Genomic DNA, 15,556 nt, shown 5'->3' on the forward strand with positions numbered 1-15,556 from the left:
TCGTCAGACAGCAGCACATGACCTAAAAACAGCTCAGAACTCCCAGGAACCACAGAAGGTGGGGGGGGGTCTTGATGCTAAATGCCATTCATTGATTAAATCTTAAGGGCAAAAACAAGCTAAGCTTTATTACAAGATAATACCTAGTAATCTCGCTGTTGCAATTCCATAAAAAACACATTTGGAATCTTAGAGAGGTAGAATAATGATGATATTAACAATAAAGCAACAATGATTTAGTAAAAACAAACTAGCATGATAGCTCATTTCACTGCAGATGTACAACATAAACTAGGAGTAAATGGGAATGTGACCGAAAGTGTAAAGTCAAAATCAGGGCTCTTGCACTGAAGCAATTTCTCTTGTGGCAAATTTGGATAGTTTAAAAGTGTGATATGGGGTATTTCACTGCATTTAAAGTTTGCACACTGCATTTACAGTGTCTAGAGTAATCAAATATGGAATCTATGTTTACATATCTATAGCGTTTTGCTGGTCCAAGCTCATACAGTCGACAAAAAAAAAAAAGAAAAAGGAATTTCTTTGGTTTATAAAAGAACACTGCTCCAGTCCTGACTAAACTGCATGAACAACCATTTAAATACAAATATATGTCATTTTTTAACATATTAGCATAATGTGGCCTATAGGCGGATGCAAAATAACTGAAGTGTGCTTTTTGCGATGTCATGGAGCAGTTGTTTGGACTAGAAATCATGCAGTAAAATAATGACATTATTAACTGTTTGCAGGGGCATAACTTCCACTGGGGACAGGGGGGGCATGTCCCCCCACTTTTCAAAATCTCATTTGTGTCATATTTTCTGTTAGACAGAATATGTCTACAGCTGTTGATAATCTAACTACAGGAATTTGTGCTGCACAGAAACATATATTTTTTATTGTTATATTTATTGTATTTTTTGGTGTTTGGTGTACGAGTGTAACCACTCATAATGTGGTTATTTTGCATTAGTAAATGTTGAACTATGACAAATAAACAAGTCCTGTTAGGTACTGTTCATTATTAGTTCATGTTAGTAAACATTAACGGTCACGCTTACAATAAGTATTTATTAGGTAGAGTTGACTTATGTCTAATAAAAATTCTTTATTGACATTTGTTATGTCCTTCAAAATATCTTGTCATGAACTGCAGTATACCGTATACACTCACCAGCCACTTTATTAGGTACACCTGTCTAACCACTCATTAAAAAAAATTTCTAATCAGCCAACCACCTAGCAGCAACTTAATGCATTTAGGCATGTAGACATGGGCTGCATCTGAAACCGCATACTTCCATACTTTATAGTACGCTAAAATCAGTCTGAGAGCCTAGTAGTATGTCTGAATTCATGGAAATTGAAAATCAGCATGCGAGAAATACCTGGATGACTTCCAGCGAGATTCTTAAGTGCGCATCCCATGCATGCTGCGCTATCCCATGATGCCCCACGAGCGAATTCATGAATGGAAGTAAAGCGACGCAACTGACGCAAGTAGGTCACATGACCATGACAAAATGCTGCATGTAGTACGTCCGAATTCCATTCATACTTTTCACATTTATACTGTATAGAACGTACTTTTCTAATGGCTAATGAGTAGTATGTTTAAATTCAGATGCAGTAACTACTGAGTAGTAGGCGGTTTCTGACGCAGCCCTTGTCAAGACGATCTGCTGCAGTTTAAACCGAGCATCAGAATGGGGAAGAAAGGTGATTTAAGTGACTTTGAACATACATTTTCCCGCATGACCATCTCTTGGGTTTACACAGAATGATCAAAAATAGAGAACATATCCAGCGTGCGGCAGTTCTGTGGGCACAAATGCCTTGATGCCAGAAGTCAGGACAGAAGGCCAGACTGGTTCCAGCTGATAGAAAGGCTCACCAAAATTGGACAATAGAAGATTGGAAAAATGTTGCCTGGTCTGAGGAGTCTCGATTTCTTATTTGTTTTAGCTTGAAGTCAATTAATAAAATAATTATTAACATTTTATAATTTGCCAACATGTTAATTTTGTCTATCTGCATTTGATGTTACAAAATAGTGATTCATCCTAGTTTGACATTTTTAGAAAAGAAAATGAAATGATCATATTTTAAATTAAAATGCTTAATCAGCCAATTTTCCCCCTGGATTTTGTATCATCAAGGTCCTTAAATTAATGTAAATGCAGAAAATGGCATTTATATCAAAACCTTTTCTCACATTTTGTGTGTCCCACACTTCTCAAACAAAATTTACACTCTTGACTGTTTGTGTTTACAAAGTTTGAAAGCTTTTGAAATTTTAGATTATGGTGAGATCTGTTATATTTTAGCCATAAATTACTTGAGGTTTTTGGCCAATCACAATGAATCATGGTTGGCCATTTTCAAAAGAGGGCTTTTTTACAAACTCAACAGCCCAGACAGACTAGAAATGACACAAAAAAATGTATAGTTTGCAAAAAAAAAAAAAAATTTGCCTAAATCTTTATTGAATATTGAAACTTGTGTATTTGTGTTTTACCTTGTAGTTTCTGATTCTCTTTCTCCATCCGCAGTAGGAGTATCTGTTGAAGAATGGCTTTCCTCCATAACTTCCTAAGCTCCGCCCCGCTCCTCTTTCTCCTCTCCTCTGGCACCGCCCCAAGTGTTTTGTCTCCGCCACCAACTCCACCTCCCAGTGCCATTCTGCTGCCAACCTCTAACGTGGATTCTACAAATAGTGGAAAATGTGAAAAACATTTGATCTCAGAATAGAACAAAATCAATATTATCTACATATTATCTACATCAATATTAATCAATATTATCTACATCAGCTACAAATTTGCCACCAAAAATAGTTAGAAACATAATCTAAATCTAACAGCTACATAAACTGCCAGTATCATTATGTAATTTTACAGTAAAATAACCTTTACATGTTTTTGGAGCAAAAAAAAAAAAAGGATTTGCGATAAAAAAAAGAATATGTCGCATGCGGTGTGTAGTCAAATGCCATAGGAAGAGATCAAGGACAGAGTGGCTCGAGTGTTTTTGAGCATCACCTGTTCGCACACCGGTCTCGAGTCTCACGAACAAGCGGCAGTATAAAAGCAAAAGTGATGACAGAGAAAGACGAGAGAGGACCAGGCCTTGATATCAGGTTAGACAGCAGCTGTCCGTGAGGAACTGTCGTTGCCCATTTGCCCATTAAAACCATTCAAAGATTGTCGATTCTTCGCCACTGTCTTTCAAATGGCCAGAAAGCCAATGTCATACCAGTTTAGTTTCCTCTTTTTTATTATTAGTAACATACATTTTAGTTGTTACTTTTTATTTACATTTGGTTATTTTATGTACATCTAAATAAACTTAATAAATTGTACATTTGACCATATTTTTTACAGATAATAAATGAATATTTTACAATGTAATAATTGAATGTACATTTTTATATAGTGCATTTATTGTGTATGCCAAAAACATACAATGTATACTGAGTAAAAATCCAGGATTCTGCACACATTTATTCCATATTTGCAGCCTAAAATGATGGCTTTTCTTAAAACTTATGGCAGTTTTTTCAGTAAAACGTAGTCTTTAGTTGTAAATACAGATACAAATCTTGGAAAATGTTAATTTTTTGATCTCAAGAACCATTTGGACTCGCAAAATTCTGGAGGTATTAATCAGCGCTCAATGTAAGCTGTTCATATGAGATGGGCACTTCTAATATCGTGGCAATGTAGAAAAGTTCAAATTCTTAGGACACACAGGAGAGAAGCAAAAATGAGTATGGAAAGACCTCTGGTTACTTTTAGTTGTGCACCAATATCAGTCACAATGGGAAACCTTTAATGACTATGAACCCAACAACTCACCATGACAGGCGAAGCAAAGAACGGCTTGATTAAGTGGAAATTACAGATGATTTAAACAGAATCCTGTGGCTGATGTGAAATTACGGGAAACAAAACATGAGGGTGGCGGGAAATGGGTTTAAAATACGGGAGACTCCCGGAAAAAAAAGGGGAGTGTTGGCAGGAACGACTTACACTAACCCCAACCTAACAGTCTACTTATAATCTAATGAGAATTGGTTGGAATGTTCATGAAATGTTACTTAAATTCAACAAACGGACCATCAAAATAAAGTGTGACCTTCTATTTATTATGTTTTTAGACTAAAAATTAATCCTAAGCAGCAAAGATGGTCCACACTTGATAATTTCTTAAATAATACAACAGGAGACATTTATTGATCTATTATTTAACACATTATTGAGTGCGGACCCCATCTTTGCTGCTTTGCATTTAAAGAACTTTGGTCCTAGCACCAAACTCTGGAAGAGCGCAGTGATTTATATTGGACTGAATAATAAATAATCTTACTAATTGAGTTCATGACCTATAAATAAACATTTAATTTTGGTGGTTTAATGCTTTATAAAGTCTGTACATGAAATTATGGTTGCCCCAATCAATGGTTGCCCCAAAGTGTCTTCCTTAAAATATTATATTGTAATATATTATATTATATTATATTATATTATATTATATTATATTGTATTGTATTGTATTACATTGTATTGTATTGTATTATATTATATTATATTATATTATATTATATTATATTATATTGTATTGTATTGTATTGTATTACATTACATTACATTACATTACATTACATTACATTACATTGTATTGTATTGTATTGTATTGTATTATATTATATTATATTATATAATATTACATTACATTGCATTACATTATATTACATTAGATTATATTATATCAAATTGCGTCAAACTGGTACTTTTTAAATAGTACAAAATGCTTTATCAGAGAAGCTAAAAGTGCTTAATTTAGAGAGTTCTGAATGAACTGCTTGCTTGTTTTCAAAAATATCATCTATATGTGCTGTTAACAGTTGTTAAGTAAAATAAAGAAACGCTTTAATGAATCAGATAAACAATATAATAAAAGACATCAAGATCAACATCAAATAATACCACTTCATTTTTTACTACTGTTTACAATCATTTTAAGGTAAACATGAGCATGCTAAGTATATTTGACTGCTCATGCCAGTTTCTCCTGGAGTATTTACAAATCCAAAACCAGTTACTGTCATCTCTCCACATCTAACAACAGCTAAATCGGTTATCAATATAATACACATCACTTTTATAAAACATTTAGTGTAAAATTAGCGGACTTTTTAAATAATAATACCAATTTTATTCAAATGTCTTTAACTACTAATTACCATGCTGAAACGGTAAACTAGAAGCTGAAACAGTATTGCTAAGAGTCTGAAATAAGCTTCTAATTTCCTTTCACTTTAATAACAGACAGTTTAATTTTGGGATAACAGAAAACCTTCTCCACAAGATTTAGACTGATGTTTGCAAAACGCAGCACTTAACAAAAGAGCAAACCGCAAAAGACTAACACATATACACGTGTCCACGCACGCATAGACAGAGGTGTTAAAAATAAAACGGACACCACCCAAACTATAGGGTGGATCCAAGACCTCAAAATACACTTTTTGTTGACAAAGTGAGAAAATGTACATAACGAAAAATAAATTGCACTGTTATATATGGCATAAACACAGAGTGAGATAAGCTGATATAGGGCTGCATATTACAGGGTGAAGACAAATCCAATCAAAGAGTGTTCAAATAAAATGGTATTGACTAACTGTATGCGTCTCATTTACGTTATTCCTGAAAACGTGAAACATACAAAAATGTTGTCTAAACCTACTGCAACTGAGCACACTTTCACAGACCAAAACAGAAAATGTTGCAGGAATACTGTATGAATCTGCTCTGTGTTCTGCTGTGAGACTGAACGGCTTTAAAAACTCATAATAAAAGTGTTTAGATGATTAATAATCGGAGCGCTGCTTCTCACTTTCTTCATTCCTGTGGTCACAAAACATTTATTACACTTACAGTTATTGTGACAAATTGCAATTCCAAATATTCATGATTGTATATAGTTGAAGTCAGAATTTATTAGCCCCCCTTTGAATTTTGTTCCAGACCAGCAATCCTTGCACGCATGAAATACTGCACATTATGACAAGATTTGCTTGCTACACAACTCAATATATATATATCTCAGTGGTATGTAATAAAATGATTTTTAATTATTAAAGTTGTATATAATATTTAAGGGTATTATTTTATGAATTATTTTATGAAGTTAAATATAGGCCAAATACCAATTCTATTTTTGTACCCCTACCTCTTGCCCTTGAAACAGAGTGTGAAGAGGAAGGGCTTCAAAATTTACCCCTAATAAATGGGACAGCATTGCAGCACCTGCACACATCATCATATGTCACTGCGGTCTCTTGCTTCATATGAGATCATACAATCGGGTGATATTCATAATATATCAATTTTTACATGATATTCATCAATGTATACACACCAAAACAATGTTAACATTATAGCAGAGACTGTAAAAAGGTCATGCTCAGCCACCAGACTTTTCTGACAGGGTATTCGAGTGTCATCGAGACAGAATGTTATGGGATTACTATACAGAAGTTAATATGGATTATAGATAGCGAAATTTTGCATTTTTTTATTTTTAGGTTTTTTTTTTTAAACCATGAAGTTAAAACAAAAATGCGGTTATGAATGTATTAAAATGTGCTTGTTTGTTGTAAAACTTTGTAATAATGACAAATACAAATTTATGCATCTCCTGTCTTCTGTGTGCAGCCATGCACTGTTGCAGATGGTGTAAGTTTTCGTGCTCTTTGGTTTCAAGTGTGGTCCTGGAAAATCTCAGTTTCAAGGGGTATCTAGCCCCTCCCAGGGCTTAATTTGTGTCAGAACAAGACTGGAACCTCTGAAATCTGATCCGGCACCTTATTTTACATACCACCCTCCCTCACATGCCCCGCATGACTCTTCTGCAACTCCCCAAACCACTTCACTTTTGTCCGCAACACCCCACACTTCGCTTTCGTGTCCACAACCTCCCCCTGCCCTCGCTCTTCACTTTCACCCACGACACCTCCGTTACCTCACACTCCTCTTGTAGTATGCAGGATCTGTTACCCTACTCTGTTCCAGGACCTCGCAATTTACAAACCAAGCACTGGCCCTTACCCTTAGCCCTACGCCTTCAAGCTAAAGAGAATTGGGACACCCCTACTCCTTCACATGAACACGCAAAACAAGGGGTAAGAAGTAAGGGGAAGTTCTAGGGGGGAGAATTGAGATTGAGTTATAATCTTTAATGGTGAATCACCTTTTCTAATGATGCTGATGTAAACAATTACTTCAGTAATAACATAATAATAATAATAATAATAATAATAACAACAACAAATACATAAATATAAACGGGGCCTGTCATTCATAGAAATTTGTATTTTTTGTTTTTTTTAAATAATTTTAAAATAAATAAATAAAAATGAATACATTTTATCCTTATTATATGAAATAAAACTTTCTGTTAAAGGCTGTTGAAAGAAAAGCAATTGCATCATATGTTTTAGTTTCAGGCTTAGGAAAAGTACATAAAGGAATTAAAATTATATCAAAAAAAATTTTAAATTTGATTTCATATATATGTTTTTAATTTAGAATATATATTAATCTCATATAATTGCTAACAAATAGTAAATAAATATAATATTATGTAAAATAAACCGTTTTTAAAATAGATGCTTGAGAACTGAACACACTCCTGGTCAGTCAATGCCTCTACATCACATAATTCAAGGCTTTCAACAGAAGGGCCATAAAACATTTCTCAAAACAGCAATTTCATAAGTCAAGAATCTCACACACACACACACACACACACACACACACACACACACACACACACACACACACACACACACACACACACACACACACACACACACACACACACACACACACACACACACACACACACACACACACACACACACACACACACACACACACACACACACACACACACACACACACACACACCTGACCCAGTTCCAGTGGGGTGGAGCAGCACATGTGTCTGTGTGTGTATGTGTGAAGATTGGAGATTTGTACAGCGTACACTGAAGCACTTGGACACTCGGGCGCCGCTTACACCCTCCGCAAACACACACACGCGTATGCACACATATACACACATACACGCACACACTGGTCACTCCCTCTGTAAACAAGTGGCGTTTCTGCCCAGACCAACGCCTTGGCAATGTGCAAACACAAATATGGAAGTGGGTCAATAAGGCCGATGCTTTCCTGAAGATGTCTGTCAACATGACCTCCTGCAAAACACCGCACCCAGCACACATATATTACCTCATTAACACAAACATTACTTCATTCAGCGCAGACACACACTTGTCGAGACACACCCAAAATATACTGGAGAAACACACACATAGAGCATCGGCGCTCTTGGCACGCACTCTTCTTTGAGGAAGTGGCTCAAATTACTGCACATACATCAAACACAGACTTTTCAGTAAATGACAATATAGTATTTATAAAACGAACGCTCCCTTCCCCAGAAGCAGATACCGAATTCTTTTTATTTGAGCACACACATTTTGAACACATCTGTGGAAGCTAGTTTCCGCTTCAAAGTAAAAATATATAGAATTTTTCTATGTTAGATGATATTTGAGTTTTTTTTTCTGCCTTAATTTCATATCTTAGACCATGGCTTTATATCTATTTCTATGTCTTCTGAAGTTATATGACGGATTAATCTTTAAAAACACCAATATGCAGGTTATACAATACCTTAAAACAGCTGGAATGAGTCCCAAGTTATGTAACTGTTTGATTCTATAAAATTGCTATTAAGGGCAATATGTCAGATTAAACTATAACCATAACTAAACTTCAAATAAAAATTACACTATTTAATTTGATTTAATTATTATCATACAGTTTAATGCTATTGGTTTTATTTTTTCCATAAATTTGACATTTTATTACATAAACACTTTTTTTTCATATGATTTTTAATAAGCAGTATTTTCACCCAACAAATATGAACAATATTGGCAAAAATATTTCCCCCTCTTAATTTTCTGTCATGGTTTTGCGGTGTATATTGTAATTTTACAGGGTTTCATTTGAGGATACTGTGCCAGCAGACTTTTTTTTTTTTTTTGCATTCAAAAAAAACAGCAGAAGAATAGTGGATATTATTGTGTTTTATAATGTTATGCAGGGCAACGCAGTGGCGCAGTAGGTAGTGCTGTCGCCTCAGAGCAAGAAGGTTGCTGGTTCGATCCTCAGCTCAGTTGGCGTTTCTGTGTGGAGTTTCATGTGCTCCCTGCATTCGCATGAGTTTCCTCCGGGTGCTCCGGTTTCCCCCACAATCCAAAGACATGCAGTACAGGTGAATTTGGTAGGCTAAATTGTCCGTAGTGTATGAGTGTGTGTGTGAATGTGTGTGTGGATGTTTCCCAGAGATGGGGTTGCGGATGGAAGGGCATCCGATGCTTAAAAATGTGCTGGATAAGTCGGCGGTTCATTTTGCTGTGGCAACCCCGCATTAATAAGGGGACTAAGCTGACAAGAAAATAAATGAATAATATTGTTTGAATTTTTTATTGTTTGAATACATTTCTTACAAGAAGACATTTTTATTTTAAATAAAGTTTGTAATTTAAATAACTTTGTCCTTCTAAAATTAACTTAAATTAAACTTGTAATTTCATTTTTTTTTCTAATCTATCTTTTTTTTTTTTTAAGTTTTTGACTCTTCTATTAGTTTACTTAATAGATTGTTTCTCATATGCATATTAAGATTTGTATAAAAAGTGCATTAGTAAAATTTAACTGCTGGCTGAATTGAACATGTTAAAGTAAAAGTGAATATATATATATATATATAAACCCTCCTATGAACTGTCAGTCACTGAAATGGCCCCCCGACAATTTGGGTTTGAGACTCCTGGTTTACACTGAGATTAGATTTAATTAGTTGGACAACACTACATTTGATTTATTCAACTAAATATGCCAAATTATGTAAAATATAGCTAATTCCATTTTTTATGACTGGATTGTGCGATTCCATCAGGACTGTGGAAACCACAGAGCTCTATTAATGACTTGGAACAAGATGAATCCGAGTAAATGATGACAGAATGTTCTTTTTTTGGATTAATTATCCTCATTAACGTTTACATTGATGACGTATCAGAGATTTCAAACATATGGCCCGGTTTGTGCCTTTAAATAATTACAATGGGCTGTAGCAAATATTAAATCTCTATTTAACATCATCATAACTTCCAGGCATTTCATGTTTTAGGCCTAAGAACTAGTGAAAAACAGTGAGGATAATTATATCTAACACACACACACACACACACACACACACACACACACACACACACACACACGCACACACACACACACACACACACACACACACACACACACACACACACACCTGAGGGGTGTTTTGACATCAGGATCAGCCTTTACTGTGAGGTACTGCCAAGTCTAACGAGCTACCAACTTCAAAACAACAGACCTGATTTGCTGTTTTGGCAGTTGAAGAAAGACAGACATAAAACAGGTCAAGAAAGAAGGAGAGTGAGCACTGTCAGAGTCACTTTGGGTGAGGGGGGGAAACAAAAAAAAGTGATAATCCATGTAATTCTGTTTCTCTGCCAAAAGAAACATCAAGAAGCGTGTTGCCTGTCAGTTATCAAATTCTTCCAGTTATTTGATTTGTCTTTAAGAGTAAGAGCGCCACCTGGAGGACACCAGCTGTAATCATAGGATGTAGATTCACTATGGACAGTCAGTTGTATTTGAAAGGTGATGTTTTGTATTGATGTCAGGCTATACAATAGGGCTGAACAACAATTTACGAATCATTTGAGCATCAATATCGCAATGAGTGTATTCGCAATAGTCACATTGCAGGACTATATAATTAGTTAAAGAGTAAAAGATAAAGATAATATTATATTTTATTATTTTTGTAATTATTTATACAATGATGACCACAATATTTTATTTTTGATTGTTCAATTTCTGTACTTGAATACTGTTAGAAAAACAGAATAACATAAAGCACTGTTTATTTATTTATTTTGCTTGTAATTTATTATTATTTATGCAGATGCACTGCATAGCAAAAGACTTGGTCACCCTAGCCAATCTAAATAATTTATATCTTTGCAAATAGAGATATTCAAATAATTTGATGAAATTACATTCATATCGCAACAAAACAAAAAAAATAAATAATCGCAATGTCAAATTTTTCCAATATCATGCAACCATACTTAACGATGTATAAAGTTATGGTTTTACCTTTGGCGTCCGAGCCCTTCTGTGGTGTAGCGACTCTTAAGAAGATCTGTTGTCTCCATGAGTGTCTCCGGTTGCGCAATGGACTGTCATCACCAATAACACATCCAGGACTGGAAAGGGCCGCAACATCACTACACACACAAACAAGTTGTATTTGAAAGAATTTAACAGCATTTTAGCTTTTTATACTACTCCCACTTAAAGCTCAGTTTTTTTAAACACTAAAAAACGTAATAACACTATCAAAAGTAATCTATTTAAGTGTATATAATATTCTTTATAATATACTTTTTATAATGTGCTTTATTCCAAATATTCAGACTAAATACTTTATTTTTTTAACAGTATATCTTACCTAACAAAATAAACGATCTATGGTTTTAAGCATTAAAAAGAACTAAAAATAGAACTAAGTTGAACTGAAGCTTGATTTGAATTGAACTAAAATTGAAGTGCACTAAAATTAACTCAAATTAAAATAAAAACAGAATAAAGCTATCAAAAACAACTTCATAAAAAACTATCCTAAAAAATAACTTTAGTGCACCAAAATTAAAATAAGACCAGAAAATGAACCTATTAAAAACTATTTAATATAAACTATACTGCAATTTGCTAAAGTAATTTAACAGTAAAATAACAGTACCATAATTTTTTTAAACCACCACCACCTATAATAATTATAATAATAATAATAATAATAATAATAATAATAATAATAATAATAATAATAATGATACATTTTTAAGTATGCTTCATTTTTAAAAAACACCAAACTTGGGTATTAATATATATTTTTACCAGCTATTAACTGTAATAAAAATAAATATAAATAGTAATAAAAATAATGAATAATAATTTTTTGGTTGTTGTTTTAATAATGTTAATATTGTTTTTAATATATGTTTTTTCCATGTTAAAGTAACCTCATTTAAAAACATGACATTGCATTTCATTCAAAAGTATGAAAATAATATCCAAACTAACAGCACAAGCTAGTAAGAACCCTGTCTTTTGGGAGGAAAAAAAATATGCATCAACAAAACATTATTGCAGAACAGATACTTGACAAGTTGATTTCCCATGCACATTTAAATTACTGCAAGTGAATTTCTTCTTATTTCCCTCTAATTTAATTACCTCATCTAATTTCCTGTGGCAGACACTGAAAGTGAGCAGAGATGGAAAACAAAAAAAATGAAAAATGAATGGTGAAGAAGAAACAGAGTACCTCTTCCTCTGAGAGTCACAGGTATCATCACTTTCCACTACAGGGGCCAGAAATTTGAGGAAATTTGGAACAGAGGAGGACGAGTGTAATCTCGCTCTAAAGCCACTCAGCCCTGATGGACTGAGAGAAAGAGCATGAGAGAAAGAGAGAGGACAGGGTGTAAAAGAGTGAAAGAGGGTGACAAATGAACAGCCACATTAGACTGAAAGAAACACGTAAGTGGGTTTGAAACACATTGGAGTGAATTCACCACACAGCTTTGCCATGTTAATGTGTGGTATTTGAGGGCAAAACCGTGTGGTATACATTTTTGTAATTATCTTCCAAACATATTTTATATTTTGAAAGCTAACACAACCAAAATGGTTGCAATTTTGAGCCCACTGACTCATGTTACAAAATCAAATTGTTCTGAAAGCACTAAAACCGAAATAAAAAAAATGCATTCAAAACAGAATACATTTAATAGAGTCTAATTTGAAAATTAAATGTATACAAAATTTATATATTTATATATAATTATCTAATATCTAAATATCTAAATATTAATAAATATTGTAAATAAAAGACATCAATACTACTACTATTAATAATAATAATAAACAAATAATATATATATTAAAATAACACTAATAATAATAATAATAATAATATACACTAAAAATAACAAATAATAATAATATTAAAATAACACTGTAGAATGATGTTTTTAAATAAAAATAATATTCTCATCACTTTAGAATATTATCCACTATAAACTGCTTAGAAGTGGGTATTAAATATCAGAAAAGTATAATTAAAATGAAAATTCTGTAAACAAAGGAATGCAAAATAAAAGTGCTTTGTAACTGTAGATATTTAATTATTTATCTGTACTTAATATCAACATATTAAGCATAGATACTAATATTAATACTAAAGTCAGAGTCTCAACTAATTAAGACCAAGTCTAACCATTTAAGAACACTAATATAACTTTGCTAAAACTATAGCTAAATATTTACATTTGCATTATTAATCAGAATATGTATTATTACATACTGTACATTATAATGATGTGATGACTAAACTCAAGTGAATCCTCAAGTAGATCCTTTGTGGCATAGATTCAACAAGGTACTGAAAATATATCTCAGAGATTTTGGTCCATATTGACATAATAGCATCATGCAGCTGCTACAGATTTGTCGGCTGCACATCCATGATGCGAATCTTCTGTTCTATTACATCCCAAAGGTGCTCTGTTGGATTGAGATCTGGTGACTGTAGAGGCCATTTGAGAACAGTGAACTCATTGTCATGTTCTAGAAAGTCTGAGATGATTCGCGCTTTATGATATGGTGCATTATCCTGCGAGAAGTAGCCATCAGAAGATGGGTACACTGAGGTCATAAAGGGATGAACATGTCAGCAACAATAGTCATTTACCTGACTATTAGGTAAATTAATTAGCCTGAACCATTGATACAAAGCAGGATGGATCCATGATTTATATATTGTTGATGCCAAATTCTGACCCTACCATCAAAATGTCACAGCAAAAATCGAGACTCATCAGACCAGGCAACGTTCTTCCAATCTTTTATTGTTCAACTTTGGTGAGCCATCCCGCTAAAGGTTGGACGTGCTGTGTGTTCAGAGATGCTCTTCCGCATTCCTCGGTTGTAACGAGTGGTTCGTCACTGTTGCCTTTCTATCAGCTCAAATCCGTCTGGCCATTCTCCTCTGACCTCTGGCATCAACGAGGCATTTGCGTCCACAGAACTGTCGCTCACTGGATATTTCTCTTTTTTCAGACCAGTCTTTGTAAACCCTAGAGATGGTTGTGTATGAAAATCCCAGTAGATCAGCAGTTTCTGAAATTCTCACACCAGCCCATGACCATGTCTACATGCCTAAATGCACTGAGTTGCTGCAATGTGATTAGCTGATTATTTTATGAGCAAATGTGACTCTTTAGAAACAAAATGTTTGTTTGTTTGGTCTGATCCAATTAATGCCAAGAAAATGGACTATTTTATTTGAGGGAAGGTTTTAACTACAGAAGGCCACATCTCCTGGGTCCCCAAAAGGCCAGAAATCAGAAACAGTCCCTGCATGCATTTAATATAGTCAAATTCCCTAATGTGCTTTCACCAGCTTTTACATGGAAAGTTCAGAGACTTCAGAGGAAAGAAAGACAGACAGTAAAACTATTTGATGTGGAAAATTTTTCCTAAGCTGTGTGTGAATGACAGCAGAGCAGAGAAAGGACACACACACACACACACACACATCTCACCTGCGCTTGAGAGGCCGTGTGGAATGATCAAGAGCAAAAGAACGAGGCCTCAGCGGCCGCTGACACACAGGAGAGGAAGAAGCCGGAGAGGAGGAAGGACTGATCAAAATACAGAAAGGATGGAAAAGATAAATGAAGCCACAAAGGGATACAAAAAGCAGAGATGCACAGAATGAATAAAGCAGAACACACAGTACAGCTGCCCTTGAGTAAACTTTTCTTGGGTTGGTAAGTAAAAAACACACACACACACCATATACACGCAAGTCCATACACTGTGATGTAACCTTGTAATGTTTTACTGTACTTTGTATGACGCAAATATTCCGGCAGTTTCCTTGATGCTATTTTTAGCCCATTCATAATCACATCATTGACTGTAGCTTATTTTATTTTGTACATTTATGTTAATTAGATTTAATATCTTAAACATTTATCATATTGATTTAGTATGTCTCTTTAATGTAAACAATGTTACAAATTAGGGCAGCACAATATGTCGTTTCAGCAGCGATATCGCAATGTTAGTATGTGCAATAGCAGACATCCCACAGGATGCATAGACTCCCGGATACCCACAAATGAATGATAATCTCTCGGAAATCACGCATCTCCTCCCTCTCCACAACATCCCTCCCAGCTCTTCAGGTACGTCACGCGCAACTCACCCCCACCGCTCTTCAGCGACTGTGTGAGGTTTTTAAAAGCATTCAGCCATGATAAATTGTACCGTTTGTAACTTGA

At 34.4% G+C, this 15,556-nt stretch overlaps 1 protein-coding gene across 12 annotated transcripts in view; it reads right to left on the reverse strand.

The window, feature by feature from the left end:
• Nucleotides 1–15,556, reverse strand: part of tbc1d1 (TBC1 (tre-2/USP6, BUB2, cdc16) domain family, member 1) — a 119,898-nt gene that overhangs the window by 28,510 nt on the left and 75,832 nt on the right. For 3 of the 12 annotated variants that reach the window (XM_087237046.1, XM_087237050.1, XM_087237051.1), the window contains 4 exons: nt 14,813–14,911; nt 12,532–12,651; nt 11,301–11,431; nt 2,522–2,710 (listed from right to left, as the gene is read on the reverse strand). In XM_087237046.1, the coding sequence (XP_087093172.1) occupies nt 2,522–2,710; nt 11,301–11,431; nt 12,532–12,651; nt 14,813–14,911 (539 nt within the window). The remainder of the gene's footprint in view (nt 1–2,521; nt 2,711–11,300; nt 11,432–12,531; nt 12,652–14,812; nt 14,912–15,556) is intronic. The other 9 variants (XM_087237047.1, XM_087237052.1, XM_087237054.1 and 6 more) reach the window with 3 other exon arrangements.

Source organism: Danio rerio, chromosome 1, assembly GCF_052040795.2.
Source record: "Danio rerio strain M-AB ecotype USA chromosome 1, GRCz13ab, whole genome shotgun sequence".
In the NCBI taxonomy this organism is placed as follows: domain Eukaryota; kingdom Metazoa; phylum Chordata; class Actinopteri; order Cypriniformes; family Danionidae; genus Danio; species Danio rerio.